Genomic DNA, 12,490 nt, shown 5'->3' with positions numbered 1-12,490 from the left:
CTAATATGGATCAATCGTACGAACTTGTCTGTGAGCTAGTCCTCAGACAGCAGCCATTTTCCCTTTGTTTGAATAAAACTCCATATTATTTGTGCAAAGTCTTATCTGGCCTAAAAATAAAGCCCCCCCCCCCCCCCCCCCCCCAGCTGTCCTAGCACACGGGCTGTGACACCAGCTGACTGACTGCGTGTGCTTAGTCGGACGGATCAACAACAAGTCCCTGTGCGTAGCAGTCAAGACGATATTTATGGAACACTACTGAAAATCAGAGGCTGTTTCACTGAAAACTTCATATAGGTCAGCACATGCCTACTTGGTTCTTTTTGGACGACACTTGTGAAAGATGGCTCTGTAAAAAGTTCCGAATGGACTCTTCCGATGAGCTGAGCTTTGATGTTTTTCTGTCAGTGGGTGAGCTAGACACCGCTACACTTACAAAGTGATACTTAATCTAGACGAGCAGTTTCGCAATGAGAGCCACCACACAGACGCTCAAAGGATAAAAACAAGGGCAGAGGAGGACTCAATTTCACCTTAAAGGAGGAGTAGAGGCAGGTAGAACGTAGAATATCATGGGACAAGTATGCCTTTAAATGTCATAATGTATAATTTTGAAAGCATTATTCATTATCAGAACTCAAAGACACCATCTGAAAGTAAATTCTTCATGCTTACAAATTTGCAAGACCCAAACCTGAAACAAATCAAATGACCATTAAGGCTTAAAGTAGGATCATATTTGTACTGACCATAGACTCGCTTGAGACACACAACTGATTACACTTCTGGTACCCAAATGAGGTGACTTCATCCCCATCAGGTTAAATCAAATTTTCAGTTCAATGTATTTGTATAGTGTTTATGAGGATTTTTCCACATAGTATGGTGGAAGACACAACATGCTGTCATTGAGTCACAAGTACTGAACTATGAGAGAGACCATACACATTAAATATATCAAAACCAATTAAGGTTTGATATTCCATTCTAATTCTTTTTTGGTTGACAAAGACCTCCATTCGAAGAGAACCGTATAACAACTGATTGTTTAGTGAGGTTTCACTACTAATTTCAGACATGTACCTTTAAGTAAATAAACATTAAGTGTAAGTGAATAAAATCGCAGAATGTTGGGAAACGACTTTGTTAGCGAAGAAAAACAATACTGTCCTTCAGTAGCGCGTGCTTTTAGCTGCGGGTGACGCAGTCCAAAAAGCAGTTGCATTCCAAGACCGCCCACTGTAGCCTATGGTAGTGATTGGTCGATTTTAGTGCTGACTTGCTACGACCCCTTTCCCTTTCCACCCAGGCAAGCGGCACGAGATCAATCGAAAAGTATTTGAACATCACGGCTGCGCCACAGCTATGGTCACTAGCCACACGGTTTCAGCTGGCATGACTGTTGCCGACAAAAGAAATGATAAATACATCATTTTCATCATCATACAGACGTATGGTAAAACATGTGGATATACGATCGAGTAGGTGGCCTTAAAACACAACTGTTCAGGAAGAACTCAAACGTTCCAGAGTCCCGTTTAACCTAAATGCCATTAAACGTTGACAGCAGGCAAGCCTCGTTGGTCACAGATATTCGCATTATTAAAAATGAGAATCTCTGACCAAATTAAACTAAAATGTTTTGAATATAACTCTGCAACAGGGAGAAATTATAGGCGAGTTCCTATGCCTGACTTACAGATACTCTTTAATTCACCAAACAACCTGGCCTATTTGGCTGGCTATTTCACTAAGCCACTGGCGTTGGCTAACCACGTTATTCCAAAGGCCCCCAACTAGACATAAGCGGTCAATCCAATCTAAAGACACGGTGAAATTATACTCTGCATAACAGTCTGTCACAGTTTATTCTCGGTGTACACTAAATAAAAACAGATTATTTTTTAATTGATTCAGCAAATCAATGTCTACGAAATGCCAACACTGGGCCACGGACAACAAAGACAACGCGTGTGACGCGTCTTCACAGCTACAAGCAGCATAGCCAAAATGCTAACGTTAACTGTCCTCAAATCGTCCAAGTTAAAACAAGGAAATTAACACTGTCGTCCGACTACCTCAAACTAAAAAGGTCAACGTGAACGGTTGGTATTTTAATAAAGATACGAAGGACAACGAAAAATGACCGTAAAGATCGTAGTCGCTCTGATTAGTGATGGCTACAAAAAGTATTAGCCAGATACAAAAAAGCCGAAGAAACACTGCCCCCACCCAGGCCTTCATTCTAGCCGTAAAATTAAATAAGTGAAACACTACAAATGGCTCTAAATACGAGCATCGGCTACATAAACAAGCATATTTCACAAAAAACGTTTAAAGTCTAAACTTCACGCCCCGAAATAATTTAAAACTTACCCCAACAGCTTTCAGCACTGTCACCAGCGCCGCCATAAGCAGCACGGCACATTACGTAGTGAGGACAGCTATGACATATCGCGACAATGGTAAGACGCGTGCGAGACTTTGCGCGATTTTACTATGCAATATACAAATCCAGGGGTAAATTGAGCGATAATCTGTATTTTATTTAAAATAGTTATTTTATTATTTGAATGTTCCTATCTCATTAACTGTGCCATATGAAATATCAGCATTTAAAAATGTTACATGTTCGGTATTACCGGAGTATAACTTGCCACTCTACTTTTTCTGCACAGAATGAGAAAATTGCGGTAACTATTATAATAACAAAAGGCATCAAAGTCATTTCTGAATTTGGATCGGGCTGGTGATCGATTCAAATATCCTGGTCATATGTCGTCGTTCATATATATCCATAGGTCAAGATAATTTGAAGGGGAATCCGTTTTTTAGTTGCTCAGTTCTTGGCAGAGATGGAAAAAGTAAAAGCAGAAGTGCTTTTGCTAAAAAATCACTCTAGGTAGAATAAAAATATCCCTCCTTAAAAGTGTTTAAGTAAGAATAAAATAGGCACTCACTTACACTTTACACTGGTCAGTTTAACTCTACTGTACTTTTTTTTTTTAGCAAGAGTACTTCTGCTTTTACTTTTTCCATCTCTGGTTCTTAGTGAAATTACTAAGGCGGACTGTCAGTGTAAAGTATTGTGAGTCATTAAATTCAGTGGTTTGTTTGATGTAGTGCACTGGCTATTGGCAGCGGCCAGAAATTAAACAAAAATTGCAAGACACGAAAACTGCATATGTATGCAGTTTATTGCTGTAGGAAGGATGATCCATATGTAATAGTGCATTCCCTTGCAATTACATGGTGAACCTATAATTAAATACATGCTCATTTACAAATAAAATTTCTTCCACTTCAGTGTTCTCCATTGAAAACTAGTTTTACTCTCTAGTGATTCAAAGTGAAAAACAGTCATCAAAAAATGGAGACAACGAGCAGCCTAAAACTGCCTTTCGGCCCTGAAATCCTATGGATTTGCCATTACGCTCCATGTCTTGCGTGTCCGCTAGATGGGGTATTTTTGGATGTTGCCGTTCGATTCGACTCCATTTTTTTTTTACATATTGTCTGAAGTAGGCGGGTGCGGAAGCGTAGAAACCGCGTTAGGACGTAAATGACTGAGTTCGAACCAAATTTTAGACATTAATAGGCGATCTTTTACTATCCTCTGCTTTCGAACGAACAAACAGTTACGTATTTCAGTCCAAATGATTCTGGTTTTGATAATGCTGTGTTGAAATGGAGTCTGTTTACGAAAGATTTGATTCATACGACTTCGAGAGCAATGCCAGCTTTCAGAGAGGTTTAAGTACTATCAGTAACCTCGGCGACAATCCAGAAGAGACCCTGAAGCTTAAAATGTTCTTTTATAACAGGTTCGTTTAAATCACCTATGCTTATAAGTGTTAATTGCAACTATCAACTACAGCTGATGCAGCATTACTTTGCGTTTATGACCAATGCCAGTTTTTCAATCCTCCAGGTTCATCGAACCCATTGACTTGGAAGGGTACAAGCAGTGGCAGACTTGTCAAGCTCCCATATCATCTTCAGTTAGACAGGACCCAAGTGCTGAAGTTGGACAGAATCAGTCTTGTCTGGACATAAACAGAGACAACATAGATCCTAGTTCGGAGCATTGTAAAGGCGAACAAGCGTCTTCCCCTTTGAACAGTGATACTCAATCGCTACCTGAGGCCTCACTGTCTTTCGTGGAGGTGTTCCGAATGATTCAGGCAGGGGAGGAAGTCCCTGGACTAAAAAAGCTGGACATTAAACCAAATCATCAAACTCCGACTGCCTCCCAAAAGTCCCGGAAACTAAAACCCTGGGAGAAATAGAATTCATCCTGAGGATAAAACAAACTTTAAACGAACTAACATTTCCATTCAACACTTGATTCACCAAACATTATGAAAATAACAAGTAATCGTGAACAACACTACACATAATAAATACAGCAACCATTATTTCATCTTTTGCTTTTATTGAACATATATAAGGATGAGAATTACTTTGAAACTTTATTGGATTCATTTGAAGTATCTTTTCCCCTAAAACACCTGATTTTTGGGTTGCTTTATTGGTCAGCTCTGTAATGGTCAGCAAGCAGGGAGAGAACTGTACAACAGAATTTTCACAAACTCACGATTAATGTCTCTCATCTGCAATCGTTCCCTAATGAATATAACTTTGAAACTTGTACTGACACACCACATTCAGCAAATCATGGGCTTGATGTTAATTTATGAAGAGAATCTGGACTGTTAATCCTTGAGGTAAATAAAAGTGTAGTCTGTATGGTCACTTGGTCGCCTGTCGGTCCCACTCATTGCTGTGTCCAGTCCTCCATGATTAATTTTTCTTCCTCTTCATCTTAAGTTCTAGCAGACAAGAGTGCGCTCTCAGGTGTTTACTGATGCTACTCTCTGTAGACACAATCTTGATTTCAGGGATTTAAAAAGTTCATCTAATGACAATAACAACTCAAGTCTTCAGGTACCTGTCAGACAAAATGCATGAGTAAATGCTTCTTCGAATCAAAGTGTCCTTCTAAGTATTTTAAGAGAGTGGATGCCCAGGGTCAGCTGGTTGCTTTTGACACAAAGGAGAATGGGGCTGCCAAATTACAGCTTTGAGAATTTAAGCCCAATGAAATAATATGTGTACACAATAGATCATATAAAACAAGGACACTTTTTTTATGTTCGTGTCCAAGAAAGAGATGGTGGATAAACAGTTACTTCAGCTGGTATTCATACACCTGACAACTGTCTCTATTTCAATATTTGTGAAGAAAATTAATATGACCCTCTTATTAAGACTATAAAAATCCATTTAAGAGAAGTTTCAGATTATGGGTAGATGTGAAGGCTTAGGAAATTATTCAGTCTTCCGCTGGAATTCAAGAACAAGGTTTACACTAGTTTTCCTTGAAACAAAGCTTGTTCGTTAAGTCGGACCTCAGTAAGATATGGCAGTTTAGGATAAAAGGCAATAAAACTCACTCTGGGTAATTAGGAAATACATTCCCTCTTATCATAAATTGGCATATCTTACTGAGGTCCAACTTACCGAAAAAGCTTGGTTCTTTCCTTCATTATTTCCCCTTTCTATAATTTTAGTTTTAAGCAATGCAGATATTCGCAGTTTTTAAAATAGTGTCTTTTTATGCGATTTTGAATATGCGCGACTAACAACTTTGGAACCTTTATTTTGATATTTATAGCGAGGGTCATGAGCCGGAACAGTTCTCGTGGAAAGGGCTGGGGCCGGGACAGCGGCTGTGTACAAAATTACCCGCCGGCGAGTGAATTTCCGACGGCTTAACTCTGTTCAACAGGTCTGTGAAAAGTTTTCCAACCTCCTTTTGATAGCTAGGTGATCTCACACTTGGTTGTGGCAACATACTCTCTGTTAGTTCAAACTTTACTTTAACTTTATTCAGAATGCGACGTGTCTGTGTACACAGATTTTCCAGAGTGTAACAGCTAGTTAGCTTCACAGTGTGCAAGTAGGTTAACTTATTTAATGTTTGTGTGGGTCAAGATGTTCAAAGTAACTAACTAAGGCTGGCGAGGTGACTATCTGAGATTCTCAAACGAGCTTTTAATGACATCTTTTGTCAGATTTAATATATTTTTGTGGCTTATTTGCGGTACGAATACGAGGTATAAGATGGTCGAGGGAGAACACATGTCTAAAAAAATTGGGAGGTCTTTTCTACCGTACAAAGCTAGCTAACTCCAGCGTAAACTAGATAGGTTAATCATACATATAATTCAACGGTATTTTTAGGCAGATAACCACTACTTGCGACAAGTTAAGTTTTCTGAAGTATTTAGGTGTTAAATATCTGTTTGTTAGGAATCCATACTGGCTAATGTAAAAATTGATGTTGCTCCCCGCTCTCCACACTAGCCTCCTAGTTGGTCAGAACGTTAGTTGGCTAATGTTACGTTCGAGCCAAACAACGAAGCCAAGCTGATTGTTTCGGAAGTTAGTTTGTTAATGCAGTGAATTTGTAAATTCTCCAGACTTGCCTGCATGTATTACCACTTTACACGTGGATATCAGTACTAGTGATGAAGTCTAGTTGACATCGTTAACTAGGCATAACAATACACATACAATATAGGACAGGCACGTAAGTTACGGCTTGTTGAAGTAAATGCTCGGCTACGTACTTCCTTCCAGGGCAACAGTTAGTTAAGTTCATATACCCTCGAACTGTAATTAATTACGTTACTGTGTGCCGTAAAGCATTCAAGTGGTGAACTAAGTAACTCGATGCTTCGATGGAAATGCCTCGACCAGCCATCGAAATTTCTTGACAGCAAATGTCGACATACAGATAGGAGAACAGTGGCTACATTATAATGTCGAGAGTGTGACTAACTGATAAGAGGTCAAGTGTCTGTGACATGCTCAGTTGATGAGTGTTTCTCTGAGTCAGCCACAGCACATTAGATGACTTTTCTCTTACATCATTTTTTTCCCCCCTTGTTAGCCATGGCTGTGAACGTCTATGCTACATCATCGACCAGTGAGAATCTCAGTCGACATGATATGCTGGCATGGATCAACGAGTCTCTTCAGTTGAACCATTCTAAGATTGAGCAGCTGTGTTCTGGTCAGTCAACCCATACTTCACCCTGCCTCTTTACACTAGGGACAGTAAAAGCTGTTCTCCTTTTAACCTTAAACAAACATCCTCTCTTTCATGAATAGATCCTCATCTATTACCCAGTTTATGGATTTTAGTGAAGTAATGCTAATTGGCGATAATGAGTAATTGGCTGTATATTTAGATGGCTGCATTTAGTATGCTACATTCAAGCCATAAGCCTGTCCTAATTGCAGCAAAACACTACTCACATAGTTTTGCATGATATGACCACACAAATGCATGCAGATGGCATAAAGGTTTGATTCCGTGACAGTCATGTAGTTTTTACATTGACTGTGTCTATAAAACATTATATGGCTTTTTGTACATAGAGAAAGTAGATTTAACTCAGGCCTTCTGTTGGTTTTGTATTTTTTTGTAAGTAGTCCAGTTATGTTTGTGATTTCAGGGGCAGCATATTGTCAGTTCATGGATATGTTGTTCCCGTCAAGTGTTCCTTTGAAGAAAGTCAAATTCCAGGCGAAATTGGAGCATGAATATATTCATAACTTCAAAATCCTCCAAGCTGCTTTTAAGAAGACTGGGGTTGACAAAGTACGTGGACATTTCATTTGTGGCTCCCAGAGTCTGTGCATAGAATGGAAATGGTCATAGAGCTCCCCACTCATCTGTTCTGTGCTTTTTTTTTTTTTTTTTACTTCACTGCTCATGTTTACCCTCCTCTTTCTATTTTTCAAAGGGAAAATGAACTGTCTGATCTGAGATGTTTTGTAGTCTTCAGTTAAAGTGCACAGCATCTTTAAAAAGTTTTAAGTTTCATTCAAACATTTTCGAAAAATCACAGCGTACTCTTTGTGTTACTTAGCTCTGAGAGTCAAGGAGACCATTTTAATGTAGGCTGTTTTGCAACCAGTACTTACATGCGAAATGGAAAATGATTGCAAAATGACCGCATTGGGCTAAAAGAACACACGCTGAATATTGTGTACAACTTCATTTTCTCTCATGAATTTCCTGTCACCTCCACTGCCCTTTTTGTTTTCTCAGACTGTTGTTGTTGTCTTGACTGTTTTCAGACTCGCTCGTACAGCGAATGCTTTCAGTAAATACTCGCTCTGCTCCGTCCAGGTTATCCCCGTCGATAAGCTGATTAAAGGCAAATTTCAGGACAACTTTGAGTTTCTGCAGTGGTTTAAGAAGTTCTTTGATGCCAACTATGAGGAGAGAGATTACGACCCTGTGGCCGCCCGCCAGGGTCAGGACATGCCAGCTGCGTCAACCCCTGCCCCCACCATGGCCAGCAAACCAAAGAAAGTCAGCACAGGTTAGTTAGAGGAGAGTGTGTTCCTTACTGGCTATTACAGAAACCAGTGCCAATTCAGCCTCATGTTTGTCCTCGCTCTTTCGATCTTAGAGGAGGGCCCCACACCTGTTGTCAAACCAACACTCCCAGTTGGTAAGATGCCTAATAATGTGTGAGCTGGGCTAAGGTTTTGTCAGGTTAATGTGCACTTTTTATGACAACACTTGGGGATAGTCATCATTTCTCTCTGAGCACTTAAATGGTAGGGGTGGGTTTTTTTTTTTTTTTTGGCTTATTTGAACAAGATAACAGTCTTCATTCACCTTAGTCAAATATCACTGGTGTTTGGGCAAGTATTTATCTCTGAGTGTTTGGTTTCTTGTAATATTTAAAACTGCACATGTTGTTTCATGCTCAAGCAGAAGCCATAGGCTTAAATGCTTTACATTTCTATAATAGCTCAATGCCTCAGTTACAGCTGCCATGTACAAACTAGGGTATTAAAGGGGTATGGTTGATATGAATAGCCTAGTTATCATTCCCTCTGAATTTCAGCCCCTCAGCGACCAGTGACACAGGCCAAGGCTCCACCCAAGACCACACCCACCTCAGCACGGAGAGCAGGGGGCGGGTCCGGAGATGACGACAAGGCGGAACTTATCCAAGAAGTGAGGCAACATTCACATAATGATACTGTCATTTATAACTAGCCATAACCAAAGTCTATTTAAAACAAGCCTAATAAGCTATTTCAAAGCTTCTCTTTGTATGTCAAATGAATGTTTTTTTGTTTTTTTTATTGATTGTGTGATTAGTCATCTTATACAGTGTAGATCTCTTGTTCTCTTTTCATTTGACCTTCTAAATCATTTTTCTCTCCGTCATTAGATCAATATGTTGAGATCCACCATTCAGGATTTGGAAAAAGAGAGGGACTTTTACTTTGGAAAATTAAGAAATATTGAACTTATCTGTCAAGAGAAAGAGGAGGAGGGTGACCCGACAATGCAAAGGATTATTGATATTCTGTATGCCACAGATGTGAGTGTCACCATTTAAAAACTATATTTTACGTAAACTTTTTGTATTTTTTTTTTTTTTTTATGTAAAGTGTCTGCTTGTACAGTATAATAATCATATGTCCTGTTTTCTCTAACAGGAAGGTTTTGTCATCCCTGAAGATGAAACCGCTGCACCAGAGGAATTTTGATCAGTCAGTAATCGATATCATGGCCTTAAATTGAGGTTTTTCTGTTTGACACAAGTTCTCCAACAGTACTGCCTTGATGCATTGTCCTTTGGTTCTTTGTCTTTTGGACTTTGACCTGCAGTGAAAAGTTTTTTTTCTACACCATCAAATTTTCTATATTTCTTATTGATTCAAAACATTTTAATAGAGTATTTTGATAAACTCATAAAAAATATTGTAATTATTAAAGATATTAGTGTAATTACATTTACGGCTGTGAAATTTTGTGGGGGGTTTTTTGTCCACATATACTTGCATAATGCCTCTGATTTGAACGGAGCTATGGGCTATTTTATTTAGACCATAAAATAACATGAGCATGAGAAATAAGAGTATAGCTTTCTGTTTGGTAGTAGAAGTCGACAACTTGTCTCTACAGCAGTCTTCTTGATGTAGATCAGTGAAACTTAGGGGGGGGGGGGTTGAGCTGTTTTGCTTCACCTCATAATTATTGTCCTTCTGTCAACAAGAGTTCAGCCTAACTTTAAGACTTCAAACTAATCTATCACATTCCTCTGGGGGGGAAAATGCAATATTCTTCTCAGAGAGAGAGAGAGAAATGGTGAAGAAAGTCAGCATGCTGACTCAGCAAACTCGCATCGTGCGTTTCACTAAGCTTTTATTTAAGAGTGTTATTGTGTATCTGCTAGAGTCATTGGGGACTAACCACTGCTCTCCTTTGTCCAGCACGGCTGTTTACTCCAGCTCTCGTCTGAAGAGCTTCCTTTAGTTAATTTCATCTCACATTATCAAGAGTTTTAGCCTCCAGATAAGATTGCGTGTTTATGTTTTCCTATCAGCCGTAAGGTTTAATTTTTGTCTGTCTGATGTGTTAAGAGACAGGATGTTTGGTCAACTAATCTTGCTTCACTTGCGTTTCCTCTTTCCCATACACAAAGCAAAGAAGAAGCATTTAGAAGAAGTGCTAACAGCTGATCGATACTTAAAATGAAGGTCATAGAAAGAGGATTGGACTGCCTAAATCCATACCACACAAAAACACCATCATGTTGTCTTTTCTCACAAACACTGGTAGAGAGTCAGTCAAGGCCTGAGGCTGTTCACTTTACTGCTTTAATGTTAATGCCTTTGCAGGTGAGTATCAGCATAGGGATGGGAACAACATAAACACAGTATACCTCTATTAAGGACACATAAGTGAAATGTAGATTGACACGGATAATGATTACTAAGGGTTATGGGCAAAAGAAATATGCCTCTAATGTTCTTAAACACTTCCATTCTAATAATACCCTTGCCCCAAAGAATCGGGACAGTCATCTAGACCGATTTAAAAAATCATTTAAATTATGGTAAGTGTCCTTGCTAGAAGTTGCTAGAGAGTAATGTTTTTTTGAAAATATGCTGTTGCTTGTCTAATAAATTTGTTGAGCTTGCAGGATTCAAATTCAGTGGAAGTAAAGCTGAAAAGTTATATCAAGAGAAAAGGAACAGAATTATTCTGAATGATAATATATTTTTAAAAAATGGTGGACTGACAAACTCACATAGGGAAAGCATTCAAATAAAAAATACCAGGCCAGTTTATTTCACATCAGTAACATAATTACAGAGAAGGCGCAATCACATGCTTGGTTTGGGATCGAGGCATAATCCAGGTACAAAAGTATCAAACTCCAGCTTAAGGAATACAGATTTAAAACAAGAATTTAGCACCGCAAGAGCCTGTTGACTCCTTAAAATGAAAAAAAAAAAAATGAGGTATTAATTTGAAAGACTTTAAGTGGTACAAATATATAGTACTTGCATGATTCAAGACAATAATTAGAGAAGAAATCTGAGGGTCTTTGTCCTCCTGGACCTTTGACCTGCTGGTAATGCATTTCCTCGTGAGCCAATTTTGCAATGCAACACTGCACCAAATCATAAAATAAAATAATAAAAGAAGTTTCTGGGACCTTCCAGAGCTTTAAGACTACATTAAAATATGCTACGTGTATCTGGATACATGCATTCACATTCAGCAGATTCTGACTACAACATCACATGTCAATGACCTCTACCATGTCAAAAACGGATCAGAACAACTCTAAAGAATACTTAACAAGTTAGTCATCGTATCTGGATTACAAGATAATATTCAAAAATAGCCATGATTTATGTTTTTTGATTTAGTTTGTGATTTGCATTTATACTGTGACAGCCAATATAGTTAATGTGATATTTGGGCTGTAGGGCTATCAATACTGTTTTGAGAAAGTATTTGAACTTCTCAAGCCTATCTACCAAAAAAAATGCGACAAAAACATACAATTCCAGCCTGAAAACCATTACAATTAAAAACAGCATCAAAGTTGATATGATTTCATAATGTAATCCTACTATGCAGAAAACAGTCAATCATAAGTAATAGGGGCCTAACAGACAGGAAATACAACACTTTACTGACAATATGTCTATGATTTATGACTAACACAGTCACATAATTATACACACAGCAGAACACTATAGTAGTTAGAGCTGAGATTGGTTAAAAAAAAGTCCATTTCTAGTACTCTCCACATACAAAGGCAGAAGCTTTGTTGCTTTCACCATCACCAACGTCAGCTGCGTGTTTAGCCACAGTGACATAATCTACAGCCATTGCTACGGAACATGAATAACAAGCCTTTGCAGACATGTGTCACTGTACGTGACTTAGTTCCCTTTAAAATTCCTGATGTCCTGAACAAAACTGCATTTCAAATATGCAGATTCACAGAAAAAAAGGTTGTTGGGTTTTTTTCCATTGAGGCACTTGCGTTTTAAGAGTTTGTGTCCATATTTCAACTGTCTTAATTCCACATACTGTATGTACGACTTTACAACGAGAGACGATTGAGAAGTAACACCATCTTCG

General features: G+C 38.7%; 1 protein-coding gene across 2 annotated transcripts; it reads left to right on the top strand.

Annotated features, from left to right (window-relative positions):
- The first annotated feature begins 5,721 nt into the window (after window positions 1–5,721).
- On the top strand, window positions 5,722–9,837 carry mapre1a (microtubule-associated protein, RP/EB family, member 1a). Of its 2 annotated transcripts, XM_030784007.1 has the most exons (8): window positions 5,722–5,791; window positions 6,959–7,081; window positions 7,527–7,672; window positions 8,207–8,402; window positions 8,493–8,534; window positions 8,937–9,049; window positions 9,270–9,422; window positions 9,541–9,837. In XM_030784007.1, the coding sequence occupies exons 2-8, from the start codon at window positions 6,961–6,963 to the stop codon at window positions 9,589–9,591; spliced, it is 822 nt and encodes a 273-aa protein (XP_030639867.1). In that variant the 5' UTR covers window positions 5,722–5,791; window positions 6,959–6,960; the 3' UTR covers window positions 9,592–9,837. The 2 variants fall into 2 exon arrangements, with proteins under 2 accessions (XP_030639867.1, XP_030639868.1); XM_030784008.1 differs by lacking the exon at window positions 8,493–8,534.
- Window positions 9,838–12,490: the final 2,653 nt, after the last annotated feature.

The sequence above is a fragment of the Chanos chanos genome, chromosome 9 (assembly GCF_902362185.1).
Source record: "Chanos chanos chromosome 9, fChaCha1.1, whole genome shotgun sequence".
Lineage (NCBI taxonomy): Eukaryota > Metazoa > Chordata > Actinopteri > Gonorynchiformes > Chanidae > Chanos > Chanos chanos.
The sequence above is the reverse complement of the archived record's forward strand: the minus strand, read 5'-3'. Positions and strand labels throughout refer to the sequence as shown.

Bases quoted from the DNA above. Each gene is read 5' to 3' on its own strand.
- mapre1a (XM_030784007.1), top strand. From the start codon at position 6,961: ATGGCTGTGAACGTCTATGCTACATCATCGACCAGTGAGAATCTCAGT. The intron at 7,673-8,206 runs GTACGTGGACAT...TGCTCCGTCCAG, and splicing joins AGAAGACTGGGGTTGACAAA to GTTATCCCCGTCGATAAGCT. The intron at 9,050-9,269 runs GTGAGGCAACAT...CTCCGTCATTAG, and splicing joins AGGCGGAACTTATCCAAGAA to ATCAATATGTTGAGATCCAC.